The sequence below is a fragment of the Miniopterus natalensis genome, chromosome 3, assembly GCF_054644295.1.
Source record: "Miniopterus natalensis isolate mMinNat1 chromosome 3, mMinNat1.hap1, whole genome shotgun sequence".
In the NCBI taxonomy this organism is placed as follows: domain Eukaryota; kingdom Metazoa; phylum Chordata; class Mammalia; order Chiroptera; family Miniopteridae; genus Miniopterus; species Miniopterus natalensis.
In genome coordinates, this window is record NC_142083.1 from 95,388,126 (window position 1) to 95,405,232 (window position 17,107).

A 17,107-nucleotide genomic window follows, 5' to 3' on the forward strand; every position below is an offset into this window, starting at 1 on the left:
AGGGCACATACAAGAATCAACCAATGAATGCATAAATAAGTGGAACAACACATGGGTGCTTCTCTCTCTCTCCTTTCCACTCTCTCTAAAAATCAACAAATTAAAAAAAAAGAACAGTTCACTCCAAAGGGGAAGCGGTCAGGGGCCAAAGCTAAAGCAGCAGATTCAGAGATGCAACCTGAGCACAGGCTGAAAAACAATGTAGTTCTATTACAACAGCCTGCTTGGGAAAGAGCGTGGCCAAAGGCTGAAGGAGGCAGTTTCAACCGCACAGAATCAGGCTGCCTGACAGCCAACTCAAAGGACCAGATTCTAAAAAAAACCAAAAAAAACAAAAAACCAAGTCCACAGCTAATAGCCCCAAAAAACAGCCTGATCCCTGGGAATCAGGCCAAAGTGTGGAAGGGAGAGTTCGCAGACAAACAAAGTCTTTTAATATAAAAAGAAAAAACCCTCTAAACAGATTCCTAATAAAGCCCAGAGAGCTTTAAAACTCAAGATAAGTGGAAACATGGACTCAGGAGACAACTTACCCTCAAGCTCCTGAGAAGGGAGAAAAACAGCGAGTTAAAACGGCTGGCTCTGTGGGCGCCACACTTGTTTGCTCACAAGCCCAGAGCTCTATCGAGGTCTTCCTTCAGCAAAAAAGACTTATTAGGGAATAAAGACAGAATTGCAATACAGTGGTTCCTCGGTTTTGGAATGTAATCCGTTGGGAAGCCTGATTGAGTTCTGAACATTTGAAAGATCGAGGGATCCACAGCCGACAGCTGGGCCTCAGAATCTTGCGCTCAGCGGAAGCCTTGTGGCATGTTCGACTTCTGAGGCGTGTTGGAGAACCCAGACGTTTCCTTCTGGGTTTAGGAACAATGTTTGCCCACAGACACCTTGGAAAACCGAGGTCCCACTGTACAGCTCTCCCCACCATAGTGAACCAGGTGTAGGTCCCTGGGTAAGCAATGGAGAGGAAGTCTGGTGAAGAAGGGAAGAGGAGGCGTGCGTGGGAGGGCTGTTGTAACCATAGAACTCTATGTAGGGCTTTCCGTGACCACTTAGGACGTTAGAGCTCCTCCTGCAGGACTTCCTGATTCCTGTCCAGGTTAAAGGCTGGCATTAATTTTGAAATTGGCTAGCAAAAACACCACGGGACTTACTTTCTTGTTTTGGTATGTTTATGTTTATTTTATTGCAGGTCAGCTTCTGTAGAGCATACAGGTTTTGGAGTAAATCAAAGTAAAATCAGAGGACACCGGCTCCGCCCAACCTCAGTCTCCTCCAGAGCGGAGTTCCGCCCCCACCCGCCCCGGAAACTACATTTCCCAGCAGGCCAAACGCCGGCCCTAACGCACTTCCTCCCGACGTCCTTCGCGAAGGGAAGGAGTCTAGTGGGCTCGAGGCCGACAGGACCATCTTTCGTCGCCGCCGCCACCGCTGGCTTGAGAGGACTCGTCGCGGCCATCCTTGCCGCCCCCGCCGGTCACCATGTCCGCCCAGGCACAGATGCGGGCCCTGCTGGACCAGCTCATGGGCACGGCCCGGGACGGTGAGTGAGGCGGCCGACCAGGCGAGGGGCTGGGGCGGGAAAGAGGCGAGGCCGCCGGGCGGCCTGAAGCGGGGGCCGCAACTGTCTGCGCCTGCGCCGTCCCTTCCCCCACGCGCCGATGGCAGGCGCCGGGCCTTTGTCTGAGCGGGTTCGCCCGGCAGGCGACCACGGCTTTTCTCCCACCGGCAGCGGATTCTCGGCGGGCCCCTCCCTCCGAGCCCGCTTAGTCGGTGGGGCTCCAGCCCCTTCCCTGTTTACGGTCCTGCCATTTCCAACCCGGCGGGCGCCGCAGCTTTTCCAACCGGGGAGTCGGCGGAAAGGCTGGAGCAACCATGGGCTCTAGGTCGCCGGCAGCTTGGGAGAAGCTACACCCAAGGGAGCCGATGGGCCTCGAACCTCGGCCGTTCTTGTGCTATACCATTGCAAGGAGAGCCGTAAATTGAGCTTTTCTTACGTGGGTTCCTGTGGAGGGATTTTCCAAGCCCCTCTTCCCAACCACACAGAAGAGGTTCTGTTTAGCCAGCACTTGTCAGACGTTAGGTAGGTTGTATTGTAGGCAGGAGTGCAAGATCGTGATGGTTGTCTCAGGAGAAAGCGGTTGCATCTTTGCAAAACTATATACCTGCTGTGGTTTGTGTTTTCTTTTCTACTGAAGTAATGAAGTTGTAAGTTCACACTGGCACACTTGCAGGGCTGTGCAGATTCTTTGCACTATATTTCATAGGTGAATAAGTGCTTTTTAGCTTTCTTTGTATATTGAGTTGCTTTTGAATTGCTTCCCATATTTTTATTTCATACAAACTGAACAATTGTGGCCCCTCTATTTTATTTATAAAGGTTCAGTGTATCTTTGCCTGCCTACATCAATCTGCAAGGGAGTTGCAGAAAAGCCTCATGTTCATCGAGCCGTGAGTCACAACCAATTTCTAAGCTGTTATAACAAAAAAGTGTTTGCTTTTTTTCACAAGTATCTTTAAAAGTGTAGTTTAGAAAGAAAGCATTTTCAATAAAAAGACACTACATTAATCCTGGATGCTTGCAAATCCTAAAATATATTCCTCCTTTAGTATTACACAGCTCTGTGTGGTATACACAGGTTAGCTTTAAAATTTGTCACATTCCACTTTGCCTTTACTTTTATGTATCATTCCCCTGACTTCCTTACTGCAGGTTGGGCAAGAAAACTTTTCCTTTAAAACTTTTCAACAGCGGGCATAAAATTCTGCAGCTGAGGTCTTGAAGAATGCAGATGGGTACAGTATATGTTGGAACTCACAGTGTGTATTGACTAACCTAGTTCCTTTTTGCCTTTTTTTTTTTTTTAAATTTTGGTTTTTTTAGTATTGTCTTGTTAACAGTGACTCCCAGGTGCCAACTCTCTTTTTTAAGGGTGGGGGTGAAAGGGGGATAGGAAGACCAGGTCTAGACTATTTATCAGTGGTAGAGTTGAAAGCTTTCTTTGTATTTTTGGGCAAAATACTGCCTACACATTCGTCCACAGCAAAACAGTTTGATTAATAAATAGCTTTTGTTGGTGGAAACTACCAGCTATAGGTCATATGTGGTGATTCATGGCCCTTTGATTAGCATGGGTTTTGGTATCTCATTGCCCACATGTATGTGTGGGGCTAATGACCTTTTGGTGCTCAGCCTTTTGCTTCTGACTCTGACTTCTTTGGCACAATGATGGAGTCAGATCTTATTAAGTGTGATTCTTCATGATATATTTAGCATCAAAAAACATCTGTATTCTGCTCCAGTTGTAAATATCTCTAGATCAGCTTTTCAGTGTATTTAGTAATCTGCAAATCGTCCAGGTGACTTGTACCAGATATGCTTTTGTGTTTAACGTGGTATTGTCTTATTTAAAACCACAAATAAATTTCAGGAGATGAAACCAGGCAGAGGGTGAAGTTTACAGATGACCGAGTCTGCAAGAGTCACCTTCTGGACTGCTGCCCCCATGACATCCTGGCTGGGACGGTAGGTGCATTTGTGGGGCAAGGGGAGACATCACAGAACACTCAGACTGGTATGCTGTGTAGAGGTTTTCCAAGTTGAATTCTGTTTTCCTTTATCAGGTGGAAATCACCTTTATTGCCCCTTCAGATTGTAGGTTCTGTTAATTTAGTGGAATTTTATTTTTTAATAAACAAAAAAATGTTTTTAGAGAGTGAGGAAAGGAGAGGAAGAGAGAGAGAAACATTGATGAGAGAGAAACATCAGTCAGCTGTCTCCTGTGTGCGCCCTACCGGGGATCAAGCCCACAACCCGGGCATGTGCCCTGACTGGGAATCAAACCAATGACCTCTTGGTGTGCGGGACCACACTCAACCAATTGAGCCACACTGGCTGGGCAGTTTAGTGGAATTTTACATTGTGGAACATATTTTACTGTTATAATTCTCTCTCTAAAATTACCAGGTTTTTGTAGAGTCATTTATATGAAGGCGTTCATGACTATGTAGTGCAAGTAGACTTATTTGGCTATAGCAAAAGGTATACTTCAAGTCAGCCTATAGTTCTTTGAAGACCCTGGGTTGGTTGATTTGCTTTCAGGTTAAACAGTGCTAGCCTTTATTGAACAAGATACATTTCTTCCTCGAATTTTGAAGTTTTCTAAAAATCAGTTGGGAGTAACATTGATTTTCTAGTTTTATGTTATGCCACCCTTTCAAGAAAGTAACACATGATCCAATGAATATAGACCCCTAAAATTTTAAGTTCACTTCAGATGAGCAAAACAGAGAAGTATTAGTTTTGTAGAATGTGCATTTATTCAAAATTGGATAGGATTTAAGAAGACTAAGCAGTGGAGGATTATCTACCGTGATTCACCACTTACGGAAAAGGAGTCCTGTAAAGATCACCATAGTAAGATTTCACAGCTACCTCGTGAATATAAAACCTGTCTTACGTTAAGGGTCAAATGTGCATGTATTAGTGAACTTTTTCTTTGTGATTAATCGTTGCTTTTAATACCATTGTGGGAGCAGCCACTGGAAAACTGCTCAGTTGTGGATCTTTTCAAGCTGGCTCTTCTGACAGCAGATAAGAAATGAATGCTAAATCTTGTACCTCTGTTACCTGAGGCTTACCTGTACTTTGACCTTGTGTGGGAAAAGCATTACAACTAGTATTTGCTGCAGATCATTGTTTGTGTTGCTCTTTGTATGCCAGAGGAAATCAAGCATAATAGGCTAGATGTCCGGCTTCTATTAGTCATAAACAGTTCAGCTATAGTTTCATAACCTGGATAGATCTTAGTGGAAGAAGTCAGAGGAAGAAGAGGGACGTGCACTGGAGTGAAGCATTTCAACCATGGTTTTCTTGGTCAGATCCCTGTGTAACATTGTTCCAGAAGGCTGGTGAGAAAAATAATGAGAAGGACGCCATTTCCTACCGATGTTTATTGTGTTAGGCACAGATTAATTCACCTATTATTTATTGGACACCTACTCTCTGTGCCAGGCACAGGGGATATGACGTCAGTAAGACAAAATCTTTACTCATCTAATGATGGGAGAGAACAGACAATAATAGATAATGGACTGTTGTAGATAGGGTGGTAAGGTAAGCCCTCTTAGGGACATTGGACATTGGAGTAGAGACCTGAATGGTGAGAGAGAGCATGTGCCTGGTTTGGAGGTATAATGCTCTGGGTAGAGAATGGAGCTGAAGGACAGCAGGAATGCCACTGGTATACCTAGACTGGTGTGAGTGGGGAGAGGGAGGCAGAGGTTGTGGAATTAGATGAGTTATGAGAAGCCATGGACTGATCAGATTCGCTTCTCTGTGGGTTTGGACAAGGGCAGCTCAGCAAAGGGAGTCTGAGAAGGAACAGACTGAGAAGGAGTAGAAAACCCAGGAGATGTGTTCATGTGAAGATGCAAATAGACAAATCTCAGGAGCTGCCGAGGATCAGTTAAGATGAGGATTGGGAATTCAAATGGTGGTGCTTGTAAAGGTTCAGCCTCCTTAGCTGTGGGCTGCATGGAAGTGGAGGGTGAGGGGTAGAGTTGAACGATGGGTCTTATGGGAAGTTTTTGTTTTGTGTTGAATTGGCAAGATGAAAGTGGTTATAACCCTCAGCTTGCTAAGGGCTACTCCAGGCCCAAGTTTTGTTCAAAACCGTATCCTGTCATTAGAGAGGGTGTGACAAGGAGAAGTGCAATTTTATTGCGTCTTAATGAGAAAATATAGTATTGGTTAGTAAGCTTGGAAGAGTAAAATAGCTGGAGGGAAGGTAGTGTAACTTGTCTCAGTGGAAGAACTTTGTTTTCTGAAGGTTCTGGAAGGAGCCTTTAGTGTTTTTTCCTGTCGGCAGTGTGAGATCACTAGAGAGAGCACAGGTGTTTGTGCAGTAAAAAAGGTCCAACACACTGGACTTAACAGCCACCTGGAATATTTTGGAAGGACCTAATGAGTGTGGTGTTTCAGCTCTGCTTGGTGTTTAGCTGCCAGGAGAATTGGCCAGTACTTCCCTGCCTCTTTGGCAAAGCTGAAAAGATACTTCCAGAGAGTAACCATGGCACCCAGGCCTATCTTTTGTTTACTTTAGCTTGAGGACTTTCACCCAAAGGAAGACAGGTGAATTTTGCTTCATTTGTGGTTCCTTCATGTAAAAATTTTCTTGGCATTTGGAAGTTTTTAGAGTGGAAATTGATTTGCACTAAAAATTTTGAGTACTTAAGTTTTTAGTGCTTACCACATTGTTTGCGGGTAGTTTTTATCGTGCCCTCTACGTAAAACGTATAAGTACGGTTCCCCCATACAATGTGTTACTTCCTGTGGTGGTAGTTTTTCTTTGAGCAACAAAGACTTCATTAACCTTTTTTTTTTTTTAAAGGGGGGGAGGAGGGAGGGAGAGAAACATCAATTGGTTGTCTCCTGCATGTGCCCTGACCCTCCACCAGGGATCCATTCTGTAACCCTGGTACTTGCCCTTTATCTTCTATGCATGGCTGACGCTCTAACCACTGAGCAACACCAGCCAGGGCAGCAAGATTTCTTTAGCTTTAATCATTTCTGATAGCTGCACTCATTTTCCTGTGGCACATAGTTTCATTTGTGGTAAATACGTAATTTAAAGAATTGTATTTGGCACTTAAAAAAGTGAATGAAGTGCCCGGCCAGCATGGCTCAGCGGTTGAACATCAACCTATGGTCCAGGTGGTCAAGGTTTTATTCCCGGTAGGGGCACATGCCTGGGTTGCGGGCTCGATCCCCAGTCGGGGTGTGCTGGGGGCAGCTGATCGATGATTTTCTCTCATCGTTGATGTTTCTCTCTCTCCCTCTCCCTTCCTCTCTCTGAAATCAGTAAAGACATTTAAAAAAAAAAGTGAATGAAGCAAAAGTCAGCTTTACAGGGACAGCGATTCTAGTTGCAACTTTGGCTTCTAGAACCGCTGTAGCTCTACCTCTAGATCCCCTATGTAACCAATATACGTGAGCTACGTATGACTCTAGAGTAGGAATAATGAAAGGAGAAAAGTGATTTTAGCATTTAAATGTAAGAGTTGATCTTTGGTAGAAACTCCACACTAGTCAGCCCACTGTCAGTATTACTGTCATTGGTGATACTGAAGGATATTTTGTTAGCATGGCACACACTTGTGAGAGCCAGGCACTGTGAGCCTCTAATTTGCCTAAAATGTTAAGGACTTTATAACCCATGAAAGTTTTGATCTCATTTTGAACATAGTTTGAGCTTAAAGGAATTCCTGGGCTCCATCACTTTTTGTTTACTAGTTATGTAGATGTGTGGTTTTTGTTCAATAGCTTGGACTTCAGAGGTGTCTCATTGGATGTTGGGTTTTGTTAACTTGCACTGTTTGACTTGATAGCGTGATTCTCAGCATACAAACTGCCCTGTTGCTGTGTAGATGGTCAGAGGCGGTATGTGTGTGTCTGTACAGAGTCTTGTACTCAGGATTAGGTAAGAACTATGCAGTATTGTTTAATTGTTCTACTTGTGCTTAAGACACATAATCTCACATCAGACTAATGTTACTGTAACACAGATAATTTGTTTAGTAAAAGAGTCTTTTGTTTCTCAAATGGGGCAACTGAGTGGCCCAATTATATGTCCAGGGTCATTTGCCAAGTTAGGAGAATGTTTGGAGGATTCATTCAGGTCTGAATCAGCCTATTCTGCTTTATTCCCTTCTGTATACAAAGAGCTACACAAAAGCCAAGTGTTAGGTTATGTTAATTGCTGGAACCTGATTTCTATCTGCTCTTTCCTTTTCTTGTCTCTGCAACTTGAGCATTCTGAGTAGTAAAGATTGCCAGAAGGAATGCCTAGAAGCTTGTTGCTATCAGGACACTGGGTTTTCTGGCCTCTTGGCACCACACCCCCACCGCTAGTTCTGCTATTCACTGAATAGATATTTCTTCTGTGACTGAAGCAAAAATAAAATTGGCAAAGCTAATTAATGTGGTTTTCACTATTTGGCCAATTATCTCTGGGTCTAAAAGAGATATAAGCCTTTGCACTGTTAAATGCATCAGTCCTGAGTATCATATAATCAAGGTGGTAAAAGAAAAATAAGGCTTCTCAGCCATATTCTGTTTCTTAATTTCTTATGATAGTTTAGTATTCAAAACAATATTGTTTGTTTTAGAGACAGTTGAGACACCAGGTAAACTTCTGTAAACTTTTGTTTGTTTTTCACAGCGCATGGATTTAGGAGAATGTACCAAAATCCACGACTTGGCCCTCCGAGCAGATTATGAGATTGCAAGTAAAGAAAGGGACCTGTTTTTTGAATTGGATGTAAGTTTTATTTCGTGTTAATTAGTCCCTACTGTGAAGAGCCAAATATTGAACTAACGGGAATAATGCAACATATGTAAGTTAAGCAAACAAAATAGATACTTGTTATTCTATCACTCCAGCTGAGGGTTGGAACAGGGCCAATACCATTTTGTGTCTGCCTGTGTGTCAACCTCCCCAGCACTATTCTATATTTTGTATGTATCATTTCCTTTTAAAAATAGTTTTATTACATATTTTTATGATTCCTTGAATATTATGTTTATTCTTATTTTTGAGGCTTATAAAAATTGTTTCATAGTATAGATAATTCTTAATAATTTTACTTTTTCATTCAATATTATGATTCTGTTTACCCCTTTTACTGGGTTTGTTTTGTTTTCATTGCTGATTGAGTATTCCCCAAACTATCCATTCTTTATTCATAGACAAAATTAGGGGGGTTTTGCTATTATGAAGAATTTAATGAATATTCCTGAATATCTTCTTGGGGCACATGTACTTGGATTTATCTAGGATATATTCTATTATCTAGGATATATTCCTAGGAGAGGAATTGGTAGCTTGTAAGGGATGCACATGTTCATCCTTTCAAGATAGTTCTGTAATGTCTTTTTCTTTTTTTCTCTCTTTGATAAAGTGGTTGTATTACACCCCTAATAAAAGTGTGTACATCCTTACCAACACCTGGTATTATCAGACTGTTAAGTTTTTGCAATTTAGTGGTTATAATACGACATTTCAGAACTTTCGTTTAGCATTGCTTCCCTAAGGAGCCTTTTAAAACCTTTTTTCCCCCTAATTTGTCCCCCTCCCCTCCGTGATACCCTGGATATCATGATATCCATGATACCAAAGATACCCTGCATATCGGTTTCTATACTGTGATTCCACATCACAACCATTGTAATAGCTAAGATTTTTTTCCACTCTTTAAGTTCAGTTTTTAGCCCTCCCCTGTTGAGAATACATGATTCAGAGTTACTTTGTTTTAATAATTTTTTCTTTTCCCTAATCCTCCAGTACTAGTATGACCAGAGGTAAGTGGAGGGATTTGATGCCTTTCAGATTCCTGAGTTGAAGGCTGGGAAGGAAGCCAGAGAAAAACAAAACCCAAAGAAAGGCATTTTTCCCCCCAAAGGACATTTTGGAGGGTATATTGTTCCTGGAGTAAATTCTGTTTAAACCAGTAGTCGTAAAAAGTGATTAAAATTAAGAATTCTTTTTCAAATACATTCTTTAACAGAAGTTTGCTCCCAGCATTGAATCTCTAAATTTAACTAAAAATGTCTAGCAATAGCTCAACTAACAGATGGGGCTTGGAAATGGTAATTTTCTATATTACAATTTTTAATTCTTCAGTAACCTGAAAATTATTTATATAAAGAGTCCATTACTTGGGGATATTAGGTTTCAGAAACTGATAGGTGTACAGATGTATAGGTTGAAATCTCAGTTTTAGTTACGTAGTTTTTGGATCACAAAACTTAGCATTTCTCCTAAGTCAGAAGTCAGTACACTTTTTAAATGGCTTGATTAATTTAATGCCAGAGAATAGATAAATAGGAGAAACTGAGAGTACGGAAAGAGACCAAAATATATATATAGTAATTTATTATGAAGGGTGTATGTTCAATCAGAAGAGAGAAGGTGGGTTTTTGATGAATACTGTTGGAGGATTAGCCAGTTGGAAAAATACCAAGTTGGATCCCCAGAAATTGAATTTTGTTTTTGTCATCTTCAGATGTTATAAAGCCTAGAAGCTATAAGGGAAAGATTTGTCTATATGAAAACTTAAGATATTATTGTGTGAAAAATTCCCATACATAAAATAAGACAACTGTGGCAAAATATTTGTAGTTTATATGATGATGGGCTAGTTTCCTTTATACAGTAAGTTTTCACTTAATGTCGGTGGGTTCTGTGACTTTAAGTGAAGTGATGTAAAAAGAGACCAATTTTACCATAGGCTAATAGTAGATATAAACAAGAGTAAAGTTCCTATAGCATCTCATGGATGTTGAATGGGATATTATTCAAGGACCTGCTACATATAAAATTCATTATGATTGACAAGAACAGTATCAGTGGCTCAATAGAAAATGGGCAAAGGACATTTCCTAGCAGACATCTAATCCTATGGCAGGTGCTTGCCTTCACTAAGAACTAGAGAGATGGAGAGTTAAGTCATCCTGATACACCTGGATAACTTAGCATCTCATGATGTGAAAACCTGTACCACCAGTGCCAGTTGTGAGAGTCTGTCTGACTGATACACTCGCATGTGTACAAATTTACATTTGCTTCGGAATATTCATGACTGCAGAAAACAGGAACTAGGAAGACTCCCTCAGTAAGGGGCTGGCTAGATCACAGCTCTTTGTGGTGGGATGACCAATAGCTGTGAAAAGAGAATTGTGGTAATTTAGTGATGTTGATGTGAAATTGCCTCTAAGATAAATTAAATGGAAAAGCAAAATGTCGTATGGTGCTTCCATAGTGTGGCTTTTTGTTTTGTTTTGTTTTTTCAAAAAGGGAGGGCGTTTTACACTTCTTGACATGCTTAGATGTGCAGAGTAGTTTTAGAGGAATCCAAGACATTATGAGCACTGTTTTCTTGGCTGGAGGGCTAGAGCAGGTCAAAAGAACTTTTAGTGCTGTGTGAAACCTTACATATTCGGGAATTTTTCTTTTAAAAAGGTGACCACCCCTTCCCCCATCTCCTTAAAAATAATTTTGACATTATAGAAAGCTTATATTAAAATGTTTGATAACCAGTACTGCGAACACATGGAAGAGGTCCTCCTGCCCTGTAGCATGAAGCAGCCGTGTTTGTAGAAGGGCAGTCTGTCAGGAACTGTCAGCATGTCCAGTGCACATATACTGTATGCTCCTCCCAGAACTCCACAACTGGGAAGGTATCTTAGGGATTTGTGCAAATGAGTACACAGAAGAGATGCTTGTTGGAACTTTTTTCAGTGGGAAGAAAAGACGCTTTAATGAAATTATTTATTGTCAGAGTGGACACCCATGTATATGACAAAGACTAGAACACCTCAGTACCTTGGAAGGACTCTACATGTCCCATCTAAACCCAGTATTCCCTTCCTCCTCTCCGACATTAGCTTCTACCCAGAGTTAAATGGTGTAACTCAGTTTCACCTATGTTTAATGCATACATTATGTACATATGTGCATACAAATGTATAATATATTTTCCTTTGTGTCAATTTTCTTTTACTCAGCATGATTTTTGTAATATGTATTTATGTTATTGCATGTAGCTATAGTTTGCTCATTTTTACTGCTGTATGCATAGTATTCTATTGTAGGAATATGCCATCATTTTTTTGTTCTACTGTGGTTGGTTGTTGGAATTTTCAGTTTGAGGATATTACAAAGAATGCTGTTACGAAATCTTAGTACCAATCTTTTGACTCATATTACATGTGCATTTCTGTTAGAGGTGTATATAGGAGTGAACTCAAGGGATATATATGTGTGCTCATTTTTTGTAGATAATGACAAATCATTCTCCAAAGTGAATGTACCCAAAAAAAGAAAAGAAAAATTATTAATGGGGGACTGGTTAACACAAATTGTGTTCCTATCATGCTGATGTTTCATGAAGCCTTAAGCAGATACCTCTGGGTGTTAGGAAGATATTACCTTAAAAGATTTTTTACAGTAATGGCTTTAGATATATAAAGTTTTTTCTCAAAATTCAGATTTGGTAAATTAACTTGATGAAAATGATTTTAAGTAGGTAACATACACTCTCACTGTTATAGATTCCAGAGCTCTAGAAGGCTCTGAGACTTTTCCCCTTTCCATGTGAATAGCCATCCAGTACCTGTCTGTTGAGGTCACTTGTATCTTTCAAAGAACATCCATTTAGAATGAATAAATAATTTATTAGATTAGTTGTGATTTTTTGGGGGGGGTGTCAAAATTGCAATTTTGATACGCAGAACACAGAAGCTTTTTTTCCAGATATGGCCAATAGACCCACTCTTGCTATCACTGACCTGCCGCTGCCTCCTCATAAGCTGTTTGTTGGCACTCGGCTCCCTGCCTGCCATGTAGCCCATGGGTTGTCTGAGTCCCAGGCTTGGGACCAGTAGCTACCAAGTGTCCATATTGAGGTTAATTTCTGGAAGGGCTGCATTGTAATCATCACTATTGGACGACGGACACGTTTCATTTTCACAAGTTGTGAACCATTACTAATCCCATCATTTGTTCTGATTTTTCTTAATAACGAATATTTGTGTAGCTCACCAAATGTTTTGGTAGAATCTCTTCATTGTTGGCGATAATTCTGTGAGGTGGGCCAAACGTTTATCTCCAGAATCTCTGAAAGTGCTATAAGTTTAATGTTCTTTGCCAGAATTAATTGAAGCAGCATCATGTGACACTGGGTGGGGGAGGAATCAGATTCCATTCAGTGGATCAGTCAGGGATATTTAGGAGCTTTTTAATCCAGGTTATATTACAGAGGTAGCTGACAAAAAAGTATGACATTTATATTGTTTTAATATTGAAAAAATTTAAATCAAATATATTAAATATAGTAGGCATTTGAATTATATTTTAAATCACTTTTATTTTACAAGGTTTTTTTAGAATATGTTGTTAAAGTTGGATCAACATGAAAGCTTTGAAATCTAGATTGTACTGAGACACCCATGCCTTTATTTTAGAAAAGAAAAACTCTTAAAACTCCAGTTTGTGGTTGATTTATTAATTCATAATGCAGTAGTTTAAAGGAAAATTCTCTTTATAGAAAGTGGCATTACTATTAAAATCTATTTTATTTCTTAATTTGCTGTTGAGCTCATAAGTGACATTTGATTTTCAGTAGATCTTTTATAAGAACTCATCTGCCCTTTTTACAGATTTAAAATATTTACGGATTTTGAGTCACCTCTGAGCAATGTGTAAGAAATTGTCCTAAAAGTATTTGCCTGTGTGTGTTTATTGGTATCATTTTGAATTAGTGAAATTGAAAAATCCCAGCCATGTATTTATTAGAGGAGTTAAAATAGTTGTGTTAAAATACAGTGAAATACTGCACAGCTATAGATCATAGAAGACGTGTACATTGATGTGAAAAAGATAAAAAGGAAACTTGCAAAACCTGTTTAGTTGGAGTAAAAATTGTGTGCTTTTATATACTTCTTTTAAATTTTATTTTCCAGTACATTTCACATTCAATATTATTTTGTATTTCAGGTGTACAGCATAGCGGTTAGATGATCATGTACTTTACAAAGTGGTCCCCCCAATATTTTATGTACCCACTTGGCACCATACATAGTTATTACAATACTGTATTCCTATGCTGTACTTTACATTCCTGTGATTATTTTGTAACTACCAATTTACATTTTAACACAAATTAAAAATATATACCAAACTCTTAAAGTGGTTATTTCTGTGTTATATAAAGTTGTTAGGTTCAGTCAGATTGTTGATATAGTATGCAGAAATGAAAATTTAGAAGTATTTATACTTTGTGACTTATTTTTGCAAATCTCTAGCCTAAGGAAGTAATTGAAAATACAGACTAACTTTTTTTGTGTGGATTAAATAACAGAAATTGATTGACTCATAGTTCTGGAGGCCAGATGTCTGAGATTGGGTGTTAGCAGGTTGGTTCCTTCTGCAGGCTGTGAGGGAGAATCTCTTCCATGCCTCTTTCCTTGCTTCTGGTGTTTTGCTGGCAATCTTTGTTTGGTGTTCTTTGGGTTGTAAAAGCATGCCCTCATCTCTGCCATCATCTTCATATAGTGTTCTCCCTGTGTTTCTACAGGCAAACATTGATACACAGATGTTTGTGGTAGGATTGTTTATTTTTTAAAATTTATTATTTTTAAATATATCTTTATTGATTTCAGAGAGAGGAAAAGAGAGGGAAAGAGAGAGATAGACACATCAATGATGAGAGAGTCATTGATCGGCCACCTCCTGCATGCCCCTGACTGGGGATGGAGCCCACAACCTGGGCACGTGCCCTGACTGGGAATGGAACCCCAATCGCCTGGATCCTAAGTCGATGCTCAACCGCTGAGCTGCGCCCGGCTGGGCTAGGATTGTTTATAAAATTGAGAAATTGGACACAACAGAAATGCTCAAGAGGGAAATGAACAAACTATCATAGACTGTGCCCTTGAAACTAATGTTTATGAAACCTAATGAATTAATTGCTTGTGATACGAGCAAGACAAAGATACAGAATTTTATATACTGGAGTTTTCAACTCTAAACTTGTTTCTGTGTACTTAATCAAAATTTATAGACCTGAATTGAAAGCCCTTCTTGACCCTGTGCCCTTCCTGCTTCCTGGAGGCAATCCTTTACATATTGTTTTAAAATACAAGGATGCAAACACTTTTTAAAAGCAACAGTTTACTTCCTAAATGCCACATGCTGATCTTGGTTGGTCGGCTTTTTAGCAAACTTTCAGAGCAGTTGCTGGAAGCCCATATCATTGCCAGTTAAGGGATTGGCTCTTGTTCAGAATTCTGAGGCTCTGCTGGGAAAAAGGAGGTTGGGAGTTATGCTCATACAACTTTCAACAATTGAAAGCTATGGTTAAATGGAATATTCTACTAAAAGGGAAAATTAATTTACCAGGGGTGTTTTTTGTTTGATATTTACTTTTTATTATGGAGAATCTTAAATATTTAAAAACAGATCTAATAGGATAATGAATCTACATGTGCCCATCACTCAGCTTCAGGAGCGATCAGCTCATGACCAGCTGTATTTCATCTTTGTGTCCCCACTTCTCTCACAAATCTCAAAACACCTCATACATTGTATTATTTCATCTGTAAATATTTCAGCATTGCCATTGGCTCTTGAAGTTTTCTTGCCATGCGTACAGGGTTCTGTTATTTACTTGTGACGGAATCTACTTGGCATGCTTTAAAATATATTAAGGAAAAATTTTAAACATGCAGAAGTGGACAGAACAATATAATGAAATCTGGGTTTCATCTCCCAGTTTTCAGTGATTATTGACATGAAGACTCGTTTCATTTCTATCTTGTCTTTCCCCACGATTATTTTGCAGTGACTCATAGACATAGAATTTCATTTGTAAATACTGCAGATAGTATAACTAGAAGACAAGAATTTTATTAAAAATAATCAATTTTAAAAATAATTTAACATTTCATAGGCATTGTTCAAATATCCTAGGTTGACTCAAGAGGATTTTTTTTATAGTTGTTTGACTCAGGATCCAAAATAAGGGACACACGTTATAATGCTTTGTCAGTCTTCTTAAATCTATTTGAAAAAATTAAATTTTAAGTCACATCCAGGATTTTGCCGATTGTATCTTCATGATTTTTTTTTTTTAACATGTTTTCCGTTATTTTTGGAATTCCCTGCAAATTAGGAGTTAGATCTGGAAGCTTGATCATCAGAGTTAAGTTTTTTGACCAGGATATTTCAGAGGCAGAGCTGTGCACGTCTTGTTGCATCACTTTGGGTAGTACTGTCGTCATTAGGCTTGGGTGTTGCAGGCAGCTTGTACTGTTGATTGTAAAGATCCCCATTAGCCTTTGGCCTAATGCTTTAAGCAGCAGTTGAGGATTGTTGCCTAGATCAGTTATTTCACGAGGGTTGCAACATCTCTTATTAATTTAAAAACAGGTAGAACATTCACATCGTTCAAAATTTAAAAGCTACAAAAGGTATGTTGTGAAACCACTCTCCTGCTCTGTTCTTCAGCCAGCTGGTTGCCCCCAGAGAGGTCACCAGTTAAGTTTCTTCAGTTAGAGTTTGTGTGGATAACTGAGGGGAAAGTATATATTCTTTTTTTTTTTTTTTTTTTTTTACACAGTAGTTTACACTTACTCAACACTTAACATTACTTTATGTTTAACTTTTCAGTATGTTTTTGAGACTATTTCCTATTAGAGCTTTTTAAATCCTTTCCGTGGCTATATGGTATTCCAAAGAGGATGGGGATCTATTTTATATGGGCAGTTCCCTGTGATGATCATGGTGCATGCTGCACTGCACATTGACACGTCATGCATGTATCTGCGAAAGACTCCTAGAAGTGGGACTGTTGAGTCAGAACAATGCGTGTTTGTCATCTTGATGGATGGTGCCATAACAAACGCTCCCACCTGGTGGTTTGAGAGTTCCAGTTTTTGCATCTTCATGAACAGTGAGTTGTCAAACTTTGGGTCTTTGCCAGCCAGAGACCCAAAAGGTGTAAAAACATGTTCCTTTGTGGGCCTGACAGAGTGTCATAAAGATAATTCTTTGTGGCCCAGCCCGTGTGGCTTAGTGATTGTCGACCCAGGAACCAAGAGGTCACAGTTCCATCCCCAGAAGGGGGTATATAAGAGGCAGCCGATCGATAATGTTTCTTTCTCATTGATGTTTCTATCTCTCTATCCCTCTCCCTTCCTGTCTCTTGAAATCAGTAAAAACATATTTTTTTAAAAAGACATTTGTGTAGGTATTTATTCCCTGCCTCTACCCTTAGTCTGAGTTTGATGGGCAGCACTTCTGGCACTTTTCTACTCAGGAGCCATCCAAAACTCAGGTATTTTATCTGGGAGAAGGTGTGCTTCCCTGTCTTCACATTAGCTTCTTCCAGCCTAATGCAGCTACAGCCTGATCATGCCAGGGTCAGGCCTTGATTTCTTGAGTGCTTTGTCTAGGAATTCCCTAGGAAATGGTGTGCAATATTTGCTATTAGGTAATCGATATAAATGCATTTCAAGTTTCTCAACTTGAACACTGGCAAATAGCAA

General features: G+C 39.8%; 2 protein-coding genes across 7 annotated transcripts in view; one reads left to right on the forward strand and one right to left on the reverse strand.

Moving 5' to 3' along the window:
* The window catches only part of FAM234A (family with sequence similarity 234 member A), a 30,285-nt gene extending 29,352 nt beyond the window's left edge, over positions 1–933 (reverse strand). The window contains exon 1 of the mRNA XM_087815758.1: positions 534–933. The gene's annotated coding sequence lies outside the window, so the exon portion shown is untranslated. The remainder of the gene's footprint in view (positions 1–533) is intronic.
* A 459-nt stretch (positions 934–1,392) lies between these two features.
* The window catches only part of LUC7L (LUC7 like), a 31,868-nt gene continuing 16,153 nt past the window's right edge, over positions 1,393–17,107 (forward strand). For 2 of the 6 annotated variants that reach the window (XM_016216226.2, XM_016216227.2), the window contains exons 1-3: positions 1,409–1,543; positions 3,432–3,526; positions 8,223–8,321. In XM_016216226.2, the coding sequence (XP_016071712.1) occupies positions 1,483–1,543; positions 3,432–3,526; positions 8,223–8,321 (255 nt within the window). In that variant the 5' untranslated portion in view covers positions 1,409–1,482. Of the gene's footprint in view, positions 1,544–1,887; positions 2,268–2,380; positions 3,527–8,222; positions 8,322–17,107 lie in introns of those variants that run through there. The other 4 variants (XM_087815760.1, XM_087815759.1, XM_016216225.2 and 1 more) reach the window with 4 other exon arrangements.